The sequence below is a fragment of the Gopherus evgoodei genome, chromosome 3, assembly GCF_007399415.2.
Source record: "Gopherus evgoodei ecotype Sinaloan lineage chromosome 3, rGopEvg1_v1.p, whole genome shotgun sequence".
Lineage (NCBI taxonomy): Eukaryota > Metazoa > Chordata > Testudines > Testudinidae > Gopherus > Gopherus evgoodei.
This window is the reverse complement of record NC_044324.1, coordinates 110,821,390-110,840,906: the sequence shown is the minus strand read 5'-3', so window position 1 is coordinate 110,840,906 and position 19,517 is coordinate 110,821,390. Positions and strand designations below refer to the sequence as shown.

Sequence of the window (19,517 nt, the reverse complement as noted above, 5' to 3'; positions counted from 1 at the left end):
TTTTGGTAGAATGGGAAAAGAATCTGTCTCTGTGAGACTGAAGTTTGTAATCACATTGGCAGAGATGAGATGAAGTATTCATACAACATAAATCATTGTGTTCTTCTTAGCATGTGCACGATGTGCCTCAGGTCTCACGTGACCAGGACTCCTCACCGAATTTGGTCTGCTGGTTGGATCATTAGCTTCCCCGGCTTGGGCCAAGTACTGATGGGAAGTGCAACGTGAACACTGATTCATCCCCTGCTCCCTATCCTGGTGTTAACTGGTTAGGTCTTTCTCTTCATTGCGTTAGATTACAGGATACCATTCTGTACTTGGATACATTGTAAAATAAATTTGCAGCTGGAATTTGAAGATGGCCTTGTTTTCTTTCAGATTATACTGTTATAACTTGTACTCAGACCAAATATTGTAGACCTAGCCTTTATAAAAAGCAGCTGATTTTCAGTCCTATGACCCTTTCTGTTTTTGAGACCATTGTGCCCATGTTGTCCCCAGTTATGGAAATGCAAATCCAGTGTTCTAAGACTTTTTTTAAATGTTCCCCAACCACTTGTGGAAAGCTTAACAATTTTAACTTACTGCTAAATATGTATGTGTGAATGAATCTTAAGATGTAATGTGCAAGAACTGGTTGGTTAGAGGTAATTTTTCCTCTGCCTTCAGTATATCTGTTCCTAAATAAGGCTTTGTTGTGTGTGGTTTTTTTTTTTAAACAGTTGGCTGGACGAGGTCTTATTAAAGGCAGAGACCATCTGATGTGGGTTCTATTGCAGTTCATCTCTGGCAGCATTCAAAAAAATGCACTGGCTGACTTCCTCCCAGTTATGAAGCTTTTTGATCTCCTGTACCCTGAAAAAGAAGTGAGTTTTCCATACAAAATTAAAAGCCAGAGTCATAATTGAACCTATTAATTAAAATGAGCCTTCAGGAATAATAATAATAATAATAATAATACCTAGCTCTTAACATGTACCTTAATAGTGTGCTGCATAATTCAACAGGGGAATTTACAAAAATAAAGTGAATACTACTGTTAAGTTCAAAATTTATGTGCTGAATTTCTCTAATAATTAAATTTGGGTGGAGGAGGAAGCATTTGGCACCAAAATAAGTTGTAACTAATCTTTTAAGAATTTTTTCTATTCTGTGAAAGTCTCTGTTCTTCCCTATCACTGTTTGATGGCATTTCTGATATGAAGGATTTCAATGAGTCTTTGGGTATCTGGGTTAAAGCAAAATGATGCATTCTCATATTTTTAGTGAACAAGATATTTTAGCGGTATTGTTTGTACTTTTAAAAGGTTAGCTAACATGATTTAAAGTGATGTTGGTATGCAATTGCAAACCCACACTGTGAAGTTACCGTAGGGGTGTCTGACAGCACCTCTCTTTGAGAGATAACGTTGACTTTAACAGTGTCTGCTTTAAGTTTAGGATCTGATTTGCAGAGGTGCTGGGTATCCACAGCTCCACTTGCAGGCAACGAGCTCTAGATGTGCAGCGTTTCTGAAAATCAGGTGCATTGATATTAAATGATATACATACTTTACCCTTGATCCTTGTACGATCTTCTAATTGTTATCAGGAGGAGACAGTCTGTGGATCAAAGGTAGTATATGGCCTTAATGTTTCAGACCTGGCCCATAGTTGATAATTAAGAGCTTATCTGTGGCTTTGACAGGAACCCCAAGCAAGAGGCAATGCAGTAGTACCTCAGGAGCATCCCAGGAAGCAGATTGTGGTCAATTCACAATCTGCCTCCTAGTTTAACCCTGCTTGATGGGGGAAATGCCCTGTGTGAGCCCTCATATACTTGGTGCTAGGCAGGTCCTTTGCTAGGCAATGTGTTGTGGTGGAGGTTGGAGCCGAAGCCTGTCCTGTCCCCTTTTACAGAGGGATGTGTAGCTGCCCTTCAGAAAGCACTATTCCTCCTTTCCCTTCTTCCTTCTTTCCCTTCACCTATCCCCAACCACTGCTACCTCTGAGTCACAAACCCAGTGCAATGGAGTAAATGGGGCACGTTATTCTCCTTTACACTACTGCGCACGCAGGACCACAAACTGGCCTTAATATATAATTTGGCTGTCTTCACAGCCTTAATTTTACACCTATTTCATGCTGAATGCCTCCCCTGACCTAGTAGTGGGATCTTCAGCACCCAGCTATGCTTAACACAACTTTCAGTTCAGCACTGCAGTTCTACTTTTCTCCTTAAGGAAAAATGAATGTTTTCTCAAGTGAGAGAGTGGATGGAGTTTTTTAAATCTTTTCGTGCCATAAATAGAGTAAATAAGAAAATATCTTCTTGCAGAAAGAGCCGCCATACAAGGGCAGGTACCAGAAAAGTGATACTAATTTTATATACTGACTGGCAGTGATCTACAACACTGCTTTCCCATCCTGAAATGCACACTGTCCTGATTAGTTGCTGAAGTTGGGCGTGGGGATACATGCGTGCGCACACAAATAGTTTCTGCAATGTTTGTGTGCATAGTTCCCATTGCCAGCTGTGAGAGGAGCACTTGGACTTGCAGTCACACATCCTGCACATTGCACCCTGCTTGCAGTAGCTCCTGTCACTTTGGATTTATGGACAGGCTCTTTTGTGCATTTTTGTAGGAGCGAGAACTACGTTAGAACACTAACTTTTTGATACTCCTCTGTCCTTGTCTTGTGTGTATCAGTGTATAAAACCAGCTGGATTTTGTCTCTTTCTACAAACCAGTTTTAAATGCAATTTAAGTAAATTGAGCAGATTACATTTTTTTCTTGTGGGATATTTGACTGTCAGATGCAAAGGCATCCTTTTTCCTGATGGGCTGTTAATGGAAGTTTTATATTGACTGTCAAACTACTGCTATTCTCTGTATTTTCTGTATTTTATCTCTCCATTTCCATTTTTGAGCTTTATATCCCATAACCAATCTTTGAAATTTGTCCTATGCAAAACTGAGTCTGAGTCTGAAAGCATTTGGTTTGTAACAAAAATATGTATTTAATTCCCTTGACTCCTATATATTGTAAATGTAAGCATTTATCCGTTGAAGTTTTTGAATGATTTATTAGGTTCTCTGGGTAAAAACTAATAGCCAGATTCAGTCCTTGGTTCCTTTTGTCTTCAGCTTAAATTGTATGCACATGTGTGAGAACAAAATTTGTTAGATAAGTGTGTTGTTCACGCTTGTGCGTATCAGAAAAAGACACTTTGATTGGTGAATGTTAGTTGTGTTACAAAAGGTTATACATACAATATGTAATTTGTGCGTTCATTCTTTAGTGTATTCCTGTACCTGATATTAACAAACCACAATCAACTCACGCCTTTGCAATGACCTGTATCTGGATACACCTGAACCGAAAGGCTCACAGTGACAACTCCAAATTACAAATTCCCATTCCTCATTCTCTTAAGCTTCATCATGAGTAAGTTTGGTTTATTTCGGTTTTTGGTTGGTTGGTAGGGTTTTTTTGTTGTTGTTTTTGTTTTGTTTTTTAATTCCATATTATTGTTTATTCCTAGTCAGGACCAGAGAAGAAAAAAGAAAGTTCCAAATCCATGTTTAGAACTTGTTTTGTGTGATATGACGCAGTGTCAGTTTTTTCAGTTAGTCTTAAAGTTTAAGATTAATTATTTTGATCATGTTTTAAAGGACTGTTGTCAGGTAGCTCAAACCCAAATGAGTTTCACATAAATTAATGTTAAATATTTTCATGGCATTTTTAAGAAAAATAATTCCTCTTTTGACTTCCTTACAACTCTACCATTACACTTGTGCTAGTTATTGAGTAGCAGAAAGTGAAACAGACTATTTTTCTGTTCAAAGTATGTGAAATGCAAAAAAGTAAACAGTTAATAAATGGTGAATAGTAAATTACGTTTAGTTTTCAGTTTTAATAATCTAAAATATAATAAGAAAAATAGGATTATTTAAATAACTTTTACCCTGACACATAACTCCAATTATCTCTTTACCCAAGACATATGAAGCTATCATAATATTTACCTGCCTGGGCACAAAATCCTAGTCACCTATTTACCATGATAGTTGAATGATAATAAAAAAACAAAAACTTTACAATGGAATTACATGAGGGATTAAATTGGCCTCATATCTGCAGTGCAGATGTCTTGTTTTTCTCTCTCTTTTTTTCTCTTCTTTCACTTAACATTCAACCTTTCTTGATTTATGCAGGTTCCTACAACAGAGTCTAAGGAATAAAAGTTTACAGATGAACGACTACAAGATCGCTTTATTATGTAATGCATATTCAACCAATTCAGAATGTTTCACATTGCCTATGGGTGTTCTAGTAGAAACTATTTATGGAAATGGCAACATGAGGATACCTCTTCCAGGAACAAATTGCATGGCTTCTGGATCTATCACTCCCTTACCAATGAACCTCTTGGATTCGCTTACAGTTCATGCTAAAATGAGGTACAATATAGTTTTAAAATGTAATCAATTTACTTTTAGCTGTGGGTCTTAATGTAAGTGTAACTGTATAAAGAGGAAAGTTCATTGTTTTGTTTGCTTCACAATGTTTTGTATAGAACTTCTATCTGCTTATACAATTAATTTCTTATTAGTTTTCAAGTACATACTTCTTTATTTTTTATTTTCAGTCTTATTCACAGCATAGCTACCAGGGTGATTAAACTGGCCCATGCAAAGTCGAGTCTGGCCTTGGCACCAGCACTTGTGGAGACATACAGTCGCTTATTGGTTTATATGGAAATAGAGTCCTTGGGAATCAAAGGGTTTATCAGTAAGAAGTTTTTATTTATTTAATAACACTTTATATTTCATTAGTACCCAGAAGCTATAAGCAAGGTCAGAGCCCCACTGTTCAAGGGGCTGTACAGATACTTAGGAAGAAGCAAAGAGTTGCTGCCCCAAAGAGTTTATATTATATAGCCCTAATCCTGCAATAGATTCTACAGGAGAACACCACTGTGCCTGTGTGCCATCTATTGTAGGATCAGGGCCTACGTACTCCGACAGTTGTGCACAAGTATGTTGTTACCATCTACAGGTACTCTCTTAAGCTTAAGTATATTTAATTTGTCAAGCTCAACATGCATTTACATTTTCACTTTACTACTTTGTACATCTGCACATCTGAAGAGGAATAACACTTATTACAGATGATACTTGTATGTGTGGTGTTAGAGCTCATTCATTCTTTTAGTAGTTTATGGCTTGCAATTTAATATAACTATGCTTTTGCATCAGGTATAGATTTCATTTTCATGTCAGATGTTAAGAGGAGTTGGTGATGTGGTGGTATGTTTTTCTTGGGATAGACTTAAAATGCCTATAACTAGATAAAATATCCCTAAAGATTTGCCTGATCACGTGGTTTAAATGGGAGAGGCATCTAGCTACTTGGTACATATTTTATAAGAGGGTGTATATTTGCACATATGAGTAAAATAGCCTTTTCCAAATGATCTCACTGTACTTGAAAAATTCTCATCTCTCTTATTAGGTCAGCTGTTGCCAACAGTGTTTAAATCTCATGCCTGGGGAATTTTGCATACACTGCTGGAGATGTTCAGCTACCGTATGCATCACATCCAGCCTCACTACAGAGTCCAGCTGCTGAGCCACCTTCATTCTTTGGCCGCTGTGCCACAGACTAATCAGAACCAGCTTCATCTCTGGTGAGTAAGGGTAACCATCACTAAACTTTTATCCTCTTAGTAATTTATTGAAAATCCTGCAGCACCTTTACATAATAGGTTGTCGGTGCTTGCCTGATATACCCATCCTGCAAGCAGCTGTTGATTCTGCTAGGAAAGTGTTAAATGGGTTCTGCTGAATCAGAAGCAGGTGGCTTTCCTGAATATAATGGAACAAGATACTGTCAGGGTATGGACTAAACAGTAGGGCTGGCCAGAAGACAAGAATTCCATTTCACAACAAATGTCAAGGTTTCAGCATTTGGTTTTTTCTGCGTTATTATGAAACCAAGACCTTTCAAAGTGTTCCACAAAAAGCCAAAGAGAGAGACTGTCCCACCACAGAGTAGGAAATAGCCGAAGAGTTAGGGCACTCTCATTGGGATGTGGAAGACCCAGGTTCAAGTCCTTGCTCTGCCTGATTTGCAGCAGCAACTTGAAATTGGCTCTCCCACATCGCAATTGAGTGCCATAATTGCAAGATTATAGAGTTAGTGGCACTCTCTCTGACAAATTAATACAAAGTGGAACCACATCAATTGGAGAGATTGGGGAACAATCCCTGCAGAATACTCGATAACCCAGTGGTTAGGGCTTTCATCAAAAAATTCCCGACCAGTTCCACTGAGAGTCCTGTGGTAGAAGCTCAAGGTGCAGTCAAGTGTGGGGAAACAGCTTGAGTTGAACTTAATTGTTGAAAGGTCCTTGTTAATAAAGCAAAACATAGGAAGGGTATGAGCTGTTGAGTATCAAGCTCCTTTGTCCAGATCAGTTTTCTCAATTGATACCAAGGAAGTCTTTCTGACTACATTCTGGTCTCTTAGCCCACGTACAACTGTAAGCTGCTTAGTAGTTACCCATCTCTGCTGAAAGAGCAGGGGAAAAAGTGAGGGGGACAGGAAAGTGGAGGAGTCTATGTTGTCATTGATTGTGATTATGGTTATGAACTTTTGCATGTCTCTTGAAAGATAAGAACATGGCAGAGACCTATCAACACAGAACTAGAGGGCACAACTAGAAATGAAACAATTGGACTCTGCATTGTAGGAGTTTCTGTAAATGTAGATGTTACAATGTCAATATCTCTTAAATTGCTTCTAACTAGCAAATGAGAAAACTAGCTGTTATTGGACCAGTGAAGAACTTAAAATAATGCACCTCAAATGAAAAGAAATATTTTATTTCCCTTCTCCACCCCTCCTCCTGAGATTTTAATTCAAACAGTATGATTACTATCTGGCACTGTAAATAAAGAAGTTGGCTTTGCAACTTCCTATGCCACATTTGTCTCTTTAAATAATGACTTCACATCTTTGGACTGAGATTCTCAAATGTAAAAAAAAAAAAAAAAAAAAAAAAGATTTTTGGGTGCCCCTCTGGAGAGTCCTTGCCCCTTTTCAGAAGGTATGTGCTCAGCACTTTCTTAAAACCCAAAGATGGAAGCATCCAAAATCACTAATCATCTAAAATTCTTGGCCGTAGCCACCAAAAAGCACAAGTACATTGTTCTTTCCATACAAAAACTGTTTTGAAAACAATTATATACGTATTATATGAAGCAAAAAGGTAAAAAATGGCAAGGAGTACTAAAGTTTTTCAGTTTTATAGTAGCAGTGTATTTATTTTTCCCTTAACCAACCTAATTTTTTCCTTGTCTTCTTTAGTGTTGAGAGTACTGCTCTAAGGCTAATCACAGCGTTGGGCAGCTCTGAGGTCCAACCACAATTTACACGTTTCCTTAGTGACCCTAAAACAGTTCTTTCAGCAGAGTCAGAAGAACTCAACAGGGCTCTGATTTTGACTCTAGCAAGAGCAACACATGTGACAGGTAAGAGTGAATTTGTCAAATAAGGGATAATCTACGTGAAAGTGGATTAAATCATCTTCCTTCAAATACAGAGATGCCATTCAAGGGCCAACAGCTAGCATTAATGCAATGCTAACATTCTGGAATCAAGAATTGAATATTAGAATGTTTTTTCTACAATGTAAAGTCAGTTAACCTGCACATACGTATTTTCCATTTTAGTTTTCCTTATTAAATTTAAATGCTTGTGTACTAATGCACACCATAAATATATATGGAATGTACAACAGGGCTAAAGTTAATGTTGTGGAAGAAGCCTTCTTAAAGGCGATCTGCAAAGCAAAAGAAAACTTGGCTTTTATGTCCTTTTTATGATTTTTAAAGGCCTGAAAAGTTTGGGTGAGTGTTTTGGATAGAAGAGAGGTAAAAGCTTTTTTTTTTTTTTTTTCTTTTTTTTTACTTTGGAAATTCAGATCTAGTCTAGAGACTGACTGGTGAATTAGTACAGTTATAATATCAGAAAATCCGAGAGTGAAAGTTTGAATGGGGAAGGAATTTTCTGACTTTTTTGCTCAATTTTTGCAACCTTAACATTGCATTAACACTAGCTTTTTACATTGACTAAGTTAGAATGTTTCATAGGATAATGCTTCACATGCATTTCTGTTCAGAAAAGTTGATTCTTTAAAAATGATGTCTTGTTGATTCTCTCAATGATTTCCATATCGTACCTACTCAGTTTACAAGCAAGGTGTGTCTTGCAGTTGCCAGTCCAGCAAGCTAAGTCTAGTCTCTTAAAACAAAACTGGGTTATTTCTAGCTCATTTGTCAACAGCCATAAAGATTCTGCAACTGCAGCTTCTGGAATTCTGAAACTGTTATCACTTCTTATTTGTGCATCTTCAGCAGGATGGAATCCAGCCCATTCTTCCCACAGGTGTGTTGGTTCTACAGAATCAATCAGGAGTGTGAAAAAGAAAAAGGAAAAAAGGGAGGATGGGCAATATAAACATTTTAGACAGACAAATAAGTAAACCTGTCTGTTTTTGCCAAGATTTGAGTCCTACTAATATAAAAGCCTGGGGAGGAAATGTCAGTTTTATGTGAAGATCCAATTTCACCAATCCATTGTGTTTGATTAATGTTGCTATGTGTCCATTTAGACTTTTTCACAGGCTCCGATTCAATTCAGGGAACTTGGTGCAAGGACATATTGCAGACTATCATGAGTTTCACTCCCCATAACTGGGCCTCACACACACTAAGCTGTTTTCCAGCTCCACTGCAGGTAATTGTTTCAAACTAAGTGCTTGAACAGCTGGGAAAATAATTCTCTCAGTGGGATCTTTGTTGTCCCCTTCATAGTTAGTTTTCTTCCCTTCTACATTATGCTCAAGTCACATGAGAAATTATGCATGATTTTGAAACGGTAGGTGTTTTAAGATGAAATGTTTGGGAAGTGGTTGTTACCAAAAAAAAGATAAAGCGGTATTTGCAGATCTTTGCAAAATTACATGACAAATGACTTCCCTCACATTGGAAAAGGTTTTCATGCATAGTGGAGATATGTCAGCAGGTTTTGCATTTATTGTTCTGGCAGGGTGTCCTGCCACTTTGAGTTGTCCTGGTCTGTGGGGAGCTTGCTTTTGATGATGAGGTTTGTGGGGGGATGCTATGTGAAGGCCAGAAGAGGGGACTCAGAAAAGATTTCTTTAAGGATGAGATCCCCATTGAATGAGTTGTAGTTGTCTGATCATACCCCGGATGGGTTCCAGTGTGGAGTGATAGGTGACAACTAGGGATGGGTGTTCAGAGGCGGGGTTATTTCTGTATTGAAGCAGCTTTTCTCAGGGTGTTTGGGTAACTGTGACACTGAGTACATTTCCCAGACCTGAAGAAGAACTTTGTGTAAGCTCTAAAGCTTGTCTCTCTCCAACAGAGGTTGGTCCAATAAAAGATATTACCTTATCTCTTTAACATTCTGGGACTGACATAGCTACAACAACACTGCTTAAACGTTTCAGACTTGTCAGTTAATAACAAACAAACTTTATTTCAGGCATTTTTCAAACAGAATAATGTTCCCCAAGAAAGCCGTTTTAACCTAAAGAAGAATGTGGAAGAGGAATACCGAAAGTGGAAATCCATGACCAATGAGAATGATATAATCACCCACTTTTCCATGCAAGGCTCCCCTCCCCTATTCCTTTGCCTCCTATGGAAGATGCTGTTAGAGACTGATCACATTAATCAGATTGGCTACAGGTGAGCTTTTAAAACTGTAGCTGCATTCTGTACCAGTTATAACTTAAGGGGATGGTAAGCTTTCCTCAGTCCAGTGGGCACAGTTCTTCTACACCAGGGTAATCAGCTTTAGTACGTTGCTCGATGTTGGGTTTTGATGTACAATTAGAAGGATCAACATACTTCAAGGATTGCATAATGTCTAACAGTAGTGCTTACTGCTGGTTGGTGCTGTTTTTATGTATAAATTTCTGTGATGTACTTATCTCCTGATAAAAGTGACAGATGCAGGTGAAGGATTCAGCTGTTGAGTTGGAGTTTTTTGGGTGGTTGGGAGAGATAAGTGGTCTACAAAGTCAGAGTTTTACTTACATTGAAGCACTGATCTAGACAGTCTTTCTGTTCATCATTTACTATTTATTTGAAATATTTTAATAACTTTAGTCAAAGGCCAAATACCAAAAGTTTTATTGGGTTTGACTGCTCAGAAGGCGTATTTCTGAATTGAAGAAGTTAATAATTTTTGTTGCTGTCAAACTCTCATTTCCAGTTTTAGAAAGCTTAAAATGTGCTGTACCAACAAATCAGTTATCCTCTTTCCTCCCTCACTAGGCCTGTCAGAGCAATTACTAAATATCTGATAAAATGCTTGATAGGCTTCCCTACAGTTAGGAAATGTGATACCATTGGTACTGTGCATGTAAAAAAAAAAAATTACAGAAAATATTAACTCGTTTTTAGCAGCATGTCATATCTCATGTCCTACTGAAGAATTCAGTTCTACAAGACATGCATGTATATTTATAGAGACTTATGCTCAGTCTATCCATGAAGCCAAAAATGATTTATTTTTACTGCTAATTAGCAGCCTGTGGTATCCTGACCTGGAGTGCCCTCACTTCTGGGAGTTGGGTTACGCTTATTAGCATGTTTTGATGTTTGTATTTGAATGCATATTTTGTATAAAAACTTGAAACACAGTCCTGCAAAATTGGCCAGATAAAAATGTTTCAAGACGTCTATACATTATGCAGTCTGCTTCTGCTATGTGCATGTTACAGTAACAAGATCATTTCTTTCCCTCTGCTTGCTAGAGTTTTGGAGAGAATTGGGGCTAGAGCTCTGGTTGCTCACGTTAGGACATTTGCAGATTTCTTGGTCTATGAGTTTTCCACGTCAGCGGGAGGCCAGCAACTCAACAAATGTATTGAGATTCTTAATGACATGGTGTGGAAATATAACATTGTAACACTGGACAGACTGATACTATGCTTGGTAAGTATGACCTTAGTAGGTTAGGTGCAAGATGTTTCTTTATCCAAAATTTGGCTAATGTCTTCTGATACACTTCTATAGCAGTCACTTGCATAGGTGTAGTTTGACTTCAGTTTTTGGGGAAGCAGCTCCAGTCCGGGCATCACACTGGGGGCAAATTCCATGCTTGCCTGAGGCTTGCAGTTTGAAGGGCAACACTCTACTGTTCCCCCCAAAAAAACTATGTTCATTCTTGTGCAAATGTATTGAATTGAATATTGACTAATTACTAGTTCAATAATCAAGTAGTACTATAGAACTACAGATTTCCCGCCCCCCGAGTGAGTGAGTGAGTGAAAACTAGGAGTATCACACATGTCTCATTCTCTGGTGAGGAGAACTCTGTCTTGCTTTATTGATCATATAACTGCATTGAATGAATTGGAATTGTTAACACCATTGTATAGGGCTGGTTCTCTTCCCTCTTAGCTTTGCAATGACAGTTCATATTTTGAAAGGAACCAGGGTGCTTCACAGATGCCATATTGGCAAATAAATGGAAAACCTCATGTGGCCTTTGGACAAAGCTATCTTTGTTTCAGGGAGGTTAAAGATCTGCCAGCTGTCTCAAAAGGGTGGGTATGAGGGATTGTATGCTCAGTCTTCTTTAAGTTCCCTTGCCCTTTTCATTGGTTAGGAATTCTCAAAAAACTAGCTAAAGTATTACTTCAGTAGGTACTATCCTTTCACCAGAGTTTTTAAAATCTCTCTTCCTGCTGTGAAGCTAGTGCTACCAAAAGAAATGTCCAGGATGATATGTCAAAAACTGAATGCAGTGTTTGCAGTTCCACAAGGACCTATCCCTGGAATGACTAGAAATTTGAAACTGGCATACCTTTCTTGATGCTATCAGTGTTGGAGGGATGTTCTTAAAATCGATTTGGCAGCTGGGTTAAAGCTATTATTGGGGATGCCTGTCACTGAGGAACATGGGAGAATTTCTCCCCTGGGAAATGAGTGACTTGATGGGCACTTATTACTCGGAGGGGATGGTGTCCAGACTTCAGACCCTTGCTTCTATTCTGTGCCTACACCCACAGAATATAGTGAGTGGGTGAGTTGACTGGCCAATTTATATTAAAATTAGGATGTTTAATCACCCTAAAGTCATTAACGATGTGGATACTTAACCATTTACCAAGAGTTGTGGTGGATTCTCCATCACTGTCAATTGTTAAATCAAGATTGGATGTTTTTTCTAAAAGATGTGCTCTAGGAATTATTTTGGGGAAGTTCTATAGCAGGGGTGGCCAACCTGAGCCTGAGAAGGAGCCAGATTTGCCAATGTACATTGCCAAAGAGCCACAGTAATACGTCAGCCGCCTCCCATCAGCTCCCCTCCTCCCGGCCACCGGCAACCCTGCCAATCAGTGCCTCCCCATCCCTCCCTGCACCTCTCGATCAGCTGTTTTGTGGCATGCAGGAGGCTCTGGGAGGGAGGAGGAAGAGCGAGTGCATGGCAAGCTCAGGGGAGGGGAAGGGAAGGGGTGGAGTGGGGGCAGGGCCTGTGACAAAGCCAGGATTTGAGCAGTGAGCATCCCCTGGCACATTAGGAAGTTGACTCCTGTAGCTCCAGCCCCAGAGTGCCTGTACAAGGAGCTGCATATTAACTTCTGAAGAGCCGCATGTGGCTCCGGAACAACAGATTGGCTACCCCTGTTCCAAGGCCTTTGTTATACAGGAGATCTGACTCGATGATGACAATGGTCCCTTGTGGCATTGGAATCTATGAATGAAAGCAGACAGCATTATATAATTTTACATTGTTCTGCAATCTAATACTTTTGTTGTTAAAGGCTATGCGCAGTCATGAAGGAAACGAAGCCCAGGTCTGCTACTTCATAATTCAGTTACTCTTACTCAAGCCTAATGATTTTAGAAACCGAGTGAGTGATTTTGTGAAGGAGAACTCTCCAGAGCACTGGCTACAGAATGATTGGCATACTAAACACATGAGTTATCATAAGGTACTGTAGATCACACCAGAGGATTGTGCAATGTGTGCTGTGCAGTTGGGATACTGAAGTAGTCCTTGCATTTAGTTATACTCCTTGTTCTGCTATTCAGTGTGTCATTTAACACCACAACAGTAACTTTTAAAGATACATTTAACGTTAGTAACTTTTGAATATTTGAGTTAATGTAAAATTATTTTATATTTACAGATTAATGTAAAAAGAAAATGTGCATATAATACTTAAAGATAGAAGTGACTGAAGAACTAGGAGTCTCTGCTTATCTGAATCCCACATTTAATCCTTGATTTTTCTGGAAACCAGTCAGAAAGAACAAGGACCCAGTTTCTCCTTTCTGTTTGTGAATTGGGGAAAATATAGATTATTTGTTTTTTTCATTAATATAGGTTTAACCATTAGTAATCATTAAGGGGCAGATTTAACTAGGCTTTTGCAAGCTTCCACAGTATTGAAAATAGAATGTAACACGCACAGAGAGGGAGACAGTCCGGATTTTAGTGTTGCCAAAAAAGTAGGAACTGCTCGCTGAGGCGAGGCGTGATAGCTGGAATATAATATAAATCTTAAACTGTGCCCCGTCACATGGTATGTAAGCACCATCCAGCTATGCTTTATATGTCATGTGTGGTTTCTTCTTCATTCCTTTCCCTGGGGAGAAATCTCATACAAATTGTTTTTAATGTGTTGATTCCGCACATGGCAGACCACTGTTCTTAGGCTCCAGGGGAGACATATAATGTTAAATAGAGTTGATTTCTCTCGTTGGAGTCTTTGACATGAAGGGTGGATAAATGATATCAGGATTAATTTCCTTTTAGTACTTTATACCTCCCTGCACCAGTTTTAGTGACTCTGAAGCTATCTCTCTTTTTTAAAATACTTTTTCAAGAAAAAATGAGTTTATTATATTTTGTCCAATTATATGTAGTTACTATGTTCATACCGTCTCCAAATTGTTATGGAGTGTCTACAGATTAGAGTACAAGGTAGCTTCAGTACATTTTTTAAGTATTGCAAGTACTCAGTAATGTTTTCAGTATACCTTTTTAAAATAATCTGTTTTTGATTTCTACAGAAATATCCTGAAAAGCTGTATTTTGAAGGGTTGGCAGAACAGGTCAATCCTCCTGTTCAGATCCAACCCCAGTACCTACCCATCTACTTTGGAAATGTGTGCCTCCGTTTCCTACCAGTATTTGATATTGTAATCCACAGATTTCTGGAATTGCTTCCAGTGTCCAAGTCCCTGGAGACTCTATTGGATCATCTAGGAGGCTTATACAAATTCCATGGTAAGCTCTTCAAGCCCATTAGCTCTTTATACTTGCGATACAATCATTACAGATTCTTCATCATGGTGCATATCAGTAAAGTCCTGTCCACAATGGGAAACCAAACCTTATTAGCTAACTGTCTGTTTTGAAGAGCAACTTGGTTTACTATTAGAACCATAATGGCTGACTCTTTTTGAATGCTGATCTAGCTGTTTCAGTGTTGTATGGGCTTTAATATAGTAAACTTTGTTAGCAAGAACCTTGTTTAATGCTACCCACTCTATCCATCCTCTTCCTTCTCAGCAGGGTTCAAACACAGTTTTTTTTTAACTTGGTTGTAATCATGTTGAGTGTGACGCAAACCATGTTGTAATAATGGCACAACAGTGTCAGTCTTGTTCTTTTTACTCCTTGTTTCTTGTCAAGGTCTCCCCATGAGATGCTCTCTAATGCTTTGTATATAGAGAGGCCTTGTAGGAGGAGTTAACTTATTTGTAAATAATTTTTTAAGCAATATCACAAACATAGAAATATTGGTTCTGACCTCGTTTCAGGTACACTTTTTGTCCAGTTTTATTTAACATAGTGGTACAGCAACGATAAAAACAGGAAGCATTTCTACTTCATATATCTGTTTTTACATCAACCTTAATTTCGCATAAGCTTACTATTACCAATATAAAATTTAAGTGCGATGCTACAGTGTTCATGAGGGGGTTTGTTGGCAGACCGTCCAGTGACATACCTATACAATACCCTTCATTATTACGAGAGGCATCTCAGAGAGCGCACAAACCTCAAACGGAAGCTTGTCCATGCCATCATTGGTTCTCTCAAAGATAATCGACCACAAGGCTGGTGTCTAAGTGACACTTATATCAAATCTGCTATGAATGTACGAGAAGATAATCCATGGATCCCTGATGACACTTATTATTGCAAACTGATTGGAAGACTAGTTGACAATATCCTTTTTATAATGATTTTTGCTTAAGGAAAATTATCAGTATTGTAGTTTTAGTTCACCAGAGTTTGGTTATGTTCCATACAGTTGAAACACTGTAGGACTGAGGGCTTGTCTCCACTTACCAGGGGATCGACACTCGACAGTTGATCCACGGCAGTCGATTTAGCGAGTCTAGTGAAGTCTCGCTAAATCGATCACCGATCGCTCTTCCATTGACTCCGGCAGTCCACCAGAACTAGAAGCATAAGGTAAGTCAGCAGGACCCAGCGTGGTGTAGACACTGCAATAAGTCGACCTCAGGTTATTCACATAGCTGGAGTTGCATAATTAGGTTGATTTAGCCCTGTAGCATAGATCTGCCCTGACTCTCCCTGGCCATCCTCTTCCCCTTTTCTCTAATGCCAACCTGCTGAGAAGTTGGCTAGTTCTCTGTGCACCTTTGTTCTCCTCCTCCCACAGCTCCACCATTTCCTCTACTTTGCTGAGATGTCCAACTTCAGCGGAGCTGGACTTGTCTCTCTGATTGAGGGAAACTAAAAGCATATCAACCCCTAGTTTACATAAGTTTTAAGCGTCTAATGATGCCAGTGATTCCACTGTCCTATAAGTAGAAAAAAACACTTGGTGTTGTTGATCTAGAACACCTCTAATTTTCAGTGGCAATCAGATAATCACTGTTATTTGTTCTTTGTCTATTCAAGAGTTTAATGTTTTTCAGTGTTGCCACCTAATGCTAATATGAGTACTATGTTTACATTTAACAATATACTTCAAAACAGATTATTAATAGTGTAGAAAATTTTCACCATTTTTCTAATAAACGAAATATCTTAGGTTTAGTGTAAATGGACTGTGACATGGCCCATACCCAATAAATCTTCCTGTCAGAAAAGTATCTGTTGTGTTGTGTGTATGTATGGGTTTCTATATATACAGATATTTCTCTAGATATTTATTTAAAAAATGCTTTCCAATAACTGTCTTATCTTAAATATGTGCCTTTGATTGACTGTGGCCTTTAGTTTCATTCAGTACTCTGTGTGTGTATATAAAAAGTACACACATTATCAGGAATTTGTGGGACTTTATTGTTTTGTTTGTGTATTAGATATATTTTGTGTTAAATACATTTTGTACATGCAGAACTACATTGTTTGCTTCTTACCAGTCCCCATGTGGGAATTTGTTGTTTTCCTTAATCATTGTTACCTATGGCTGGCAAGTCACCTGGTCCATTTCCAAACTGCGACTGGAGATTCAATGAGTTTCCTAACCCAGCTGCCCATGCTCTTCATGTTACCTGTGTTGAACTCATGGCTTTGGCTGTTCCAGGAAAGGATGTGGGCAACGCACTTCTAAATGTTGTGTTAAAGAGGTACATTGCTCTCTACAAAAAGCAGTACAGTGGTTACAAATTGCTAACTGGTTCTGAAACTTCCTTTTCTTAAACATTGTTTTATATATTGATATTCTTGGGCGGTGATCAGTATGCTGTTGGATGCCATTCTAAGAGCTAAGAACAAAAAATGTGTGTGGTGAATACCTATACAGTATCTTAGATCCCAGTGCTGGTGTTGACTGAGACTCAGTTTCATGTGGGAGAGATGGAGGAAGTACCGTACAATTGTCAGCAACTTGTCCAGTGTGTTCATAGGCATTAACAGGAGGGGAAAGGAGTCATGTATAGCACTCCACATCCAGAGGGGGAGGGCCATCAGTTGCTGCAACAAAAGATCTTTGACTGAAGGGAGGAAAGCAGAAAAATTGGTAGGATGCCTGAGGTCCAAAAATGCATCATAGTTTAAATTTTTATATACATTTAATATCTGTTATCATAATTTTCATTGTTACCATGTGATATTGGAACTGCATTTTACAGATCTCGTTCTGTGTTGCCACATGAGACATTTGGACTTGATTCCTAAGCTCACTGACTTGCTTTTTGGGCCAGCAGGTGCTGAAAGAATTGTAAAGGGACGAAGCACCTTGCATTTAATCAGTGACTCAGATGGCCATCTCTGAGTGGTAATGATAGATTGAAAGAAAAGATTCCTTTCCTACCTTACTCAGCCAAGGAAGGTTGCCCTGATGCAGGCTTTGAGACGATGGGGAAATGAGTCATCAAAGGAACCGATATCACTGTGAAGACTTTATTTGTACAAATGCCTCTAATGAAAATATCTTAAAAGAAAACATGTTACAGGAACAAAATTGTTTAAAAAGTTTTCCATGCAGTGTCAATGTGGTACTCAACTAATCAGTTAAATAAACCACATAGTCACACGTTTGTATATATAGCTTTTTCTTAAGACAAAATGTCTATAATTTCTCTCTGAATATATTTCATTCCTCATAAATACATCAAAAAGTCATGAGAAATCTTATCTAACTGCAGACTTTTTTTCCCCCTCCCTATTTGTAGTCAGCCTCTGGTGCCAAGAGAGAATATCACAGCTTGGATGAATGCTATTGGACTGATTATCACAGCCTTACCAGTGAGTCTGTATGTATTTTAAAATTTTCTGAACAGAGAAGAGAATTCATTCTTCCATAAAAGCTGATATAGTGGTAATCTCTGTGCGGGATTAGTGCAATTAGTTTTTTTTCTGATGCACCTGGAGTAGTTCCAAAAGGCACTGGGAAGCTTATGAAACACCTGTGCTTTGTCCTTCATTGTCTAACCAAACCCACTTTGGCATTGCGAGGAGAGGAAGCACAAAAACTGGATTTTTTCACAATCTTGTTTCCTCAGTACCTTATGGGAAAATAAAGTTTTGCTATACATTAACTACAAAAAATTTCTTGTGCAGTGTTTAAGTTTGAGAATGAAGTCAGAATATTCTCTAAGATAAGAAGTCTGATGTAATATTAACTCTGCATATCTCATATAACTTTATTGAGCATAATGGAATAGGAATAAATCATAGAAAAATAGTGTAAAATTTAACAAGGAAAACAAGAATAGGAAATACGTATAATTGAGTTTAAATTGTTATAGTAGAGACTTTTATCTTTTGAAAATGCTGAGTTTTAGTGTTTGATGACAGCTTCAACACTGATGAATATTTTTTATTTAATTTCCCTTTTTCACCCCTTTTCTGCTCTGGTCCCCTTTCCACTTGATCTACCAAAGTTATTTTCACGCCTTCCCCAGTTATATCACGCATCCCTTTGAAACCCTCCATTGTCTTCCTATTTCTCGTTGTAAAAAATGTAAGCGTCTCATCTTCATTCTACAGGTTCCTCCATCTCTGCTTTCTTTGCTCCCTACAGTCTCCTACCTTAAGACCTCCCTTTGTCTCTGTCATAAACAGATAGCTAAGGGTTAATGTTCTTTTACCTGTAAAGGGGTAACAACAGTAACCTGAAATACCTGACCAGAGGGCCAATCAGGAAACAAGACTTTTTCAAATCTGGGTGGAGGGAAGTTTTGGGTGTGAGTCCTTTGTTCTTGGTCTGTTCTTTCTCTCGGCTCTGGGAGTGATTTTTCTATCTCCTGGCTTTCTAATCTTCTGTTTCCAAGTTGTAAGTACAAGGATAGTAAGACAATAGGTTTATATTGTTATTTTGTATTTACATGTGTGTAGTTGCTGGAATGGTTTAAATTGTATTCTTTTTTGATAAGGCTGTTTGTTCATTTTTTTCCTTTAAGCAATTGACCCTGTATATTGTCACCTCAATACAGAGACCATTTTATGTCCTTTTTCATTCTTTTTATATAAAGCTTTCTTTTTAAGACCTGTTGGAGTTTTTCTTTAGTGGGGACTCCAGGGAATTGAGTCTGCAGCTCACCAGGGAATTGGTGGGAGGAAGAAGTCAGGGGGAAAATCTCTTTGTGTTAGATTTACTAAGCCTGACTTTGCATACCCTCTGGGTGAGGGGGAAGAGAGATTAGATCTCTTGGTACTTGTGTTTCCAGGACTGGAAGCAGGGAATCTCCTAGTCCCGTCCAGGGACGGGAGCCTGGGAGGAAGTAACAAGGAAACAAGGGGAGAGGGTTATTTCCCTTTGTTGTAAGACTCAAGGCATCTGAGTCTGGGGGTCCCCCAGGGAAGGTTTTGGGGAGACCACAGTGAGCTAGGCACTGTATAATTCCTGGCTGGTGGCAGCAATTACCAGATCCAAGCTGGTAACTAAGCTTGGAGGTTTTCATGCTAACACCCATGCTTTGGACGCTAAGGTCCAGATCTGGGAAGAAATGTTATGACAGTCTCCTTTTCCCATCCTTGTCCCCAGCCTCTGT

General features: G+C 38.6%; 1 protein-coding gene across 5 annotated transcripts in view; it reads left to right on the top strand.

Annotated features, from left to right (window-relative positions):
• The window catches only part of MED23 (mediator complex subunit 23), an 82,719-nt gene that overhangs the window by 23,670 nt on the left and 39,532 nt on the right, over positions 1-19,517 (top strand). For 4 of the 5 annotated variants that reach the window (XR_003999593.1, XM_030556312.1, XM_030556310.1 and 1 more), the window contains 14 exons: positions 723-866; positions 3,284-3,429; positions 4,200-4,445; positions 4,634-4,776; positions 5,500-5,674; positions 7,357-7,520; positions 8,663-8,787; positions 9,559-9,764; positions 10,838-11,018; positions 12,854-13,024; positions 14,109-14,325; positions 15,036-15,272; positions 16,484-16,649; positions 17,697-17,769. Coding sequence is in view for 4 of the 5 variants with exons in the window: in XM_030556312.1 (XP_030412172.1) it covers positions 723-866; positions 3,284-3,429; positions 4,200-4,445; positions 4,634-4,776; positions 5,500-5,674; positions 7,357-7,520; positions 8,663-8,787; positions 9,559-9,764; positions 10,838-11,018; positions 12,854-13,024; positions 14,109-14,325; positions 15,036-15,272; positions 16,484-16,649; positions 17,697-17,769 (2,394 nt within the window). In the remaining variant the exon portion in view is untranslated. Of the gene's footprint in view, positions 1-722; positions 867-3,283; positions 3,430-4,199; positions 4,446-4,633; positions 4,777-5,499; positions 5,675-7,356; positions 7,521-8,662; positions 8,788-9,558; positions 9,765-10,837; positions 11,019-12,853; positions 13,025-14,108; positions 14,326-15,035; positions 15,273-16,483; positions 16,650-17,696; positions 17,778-19,517 lie in introns of all 5 variants that reach the window. The other variant, XM_030556313.1, reaches the window with a different exon arrangement.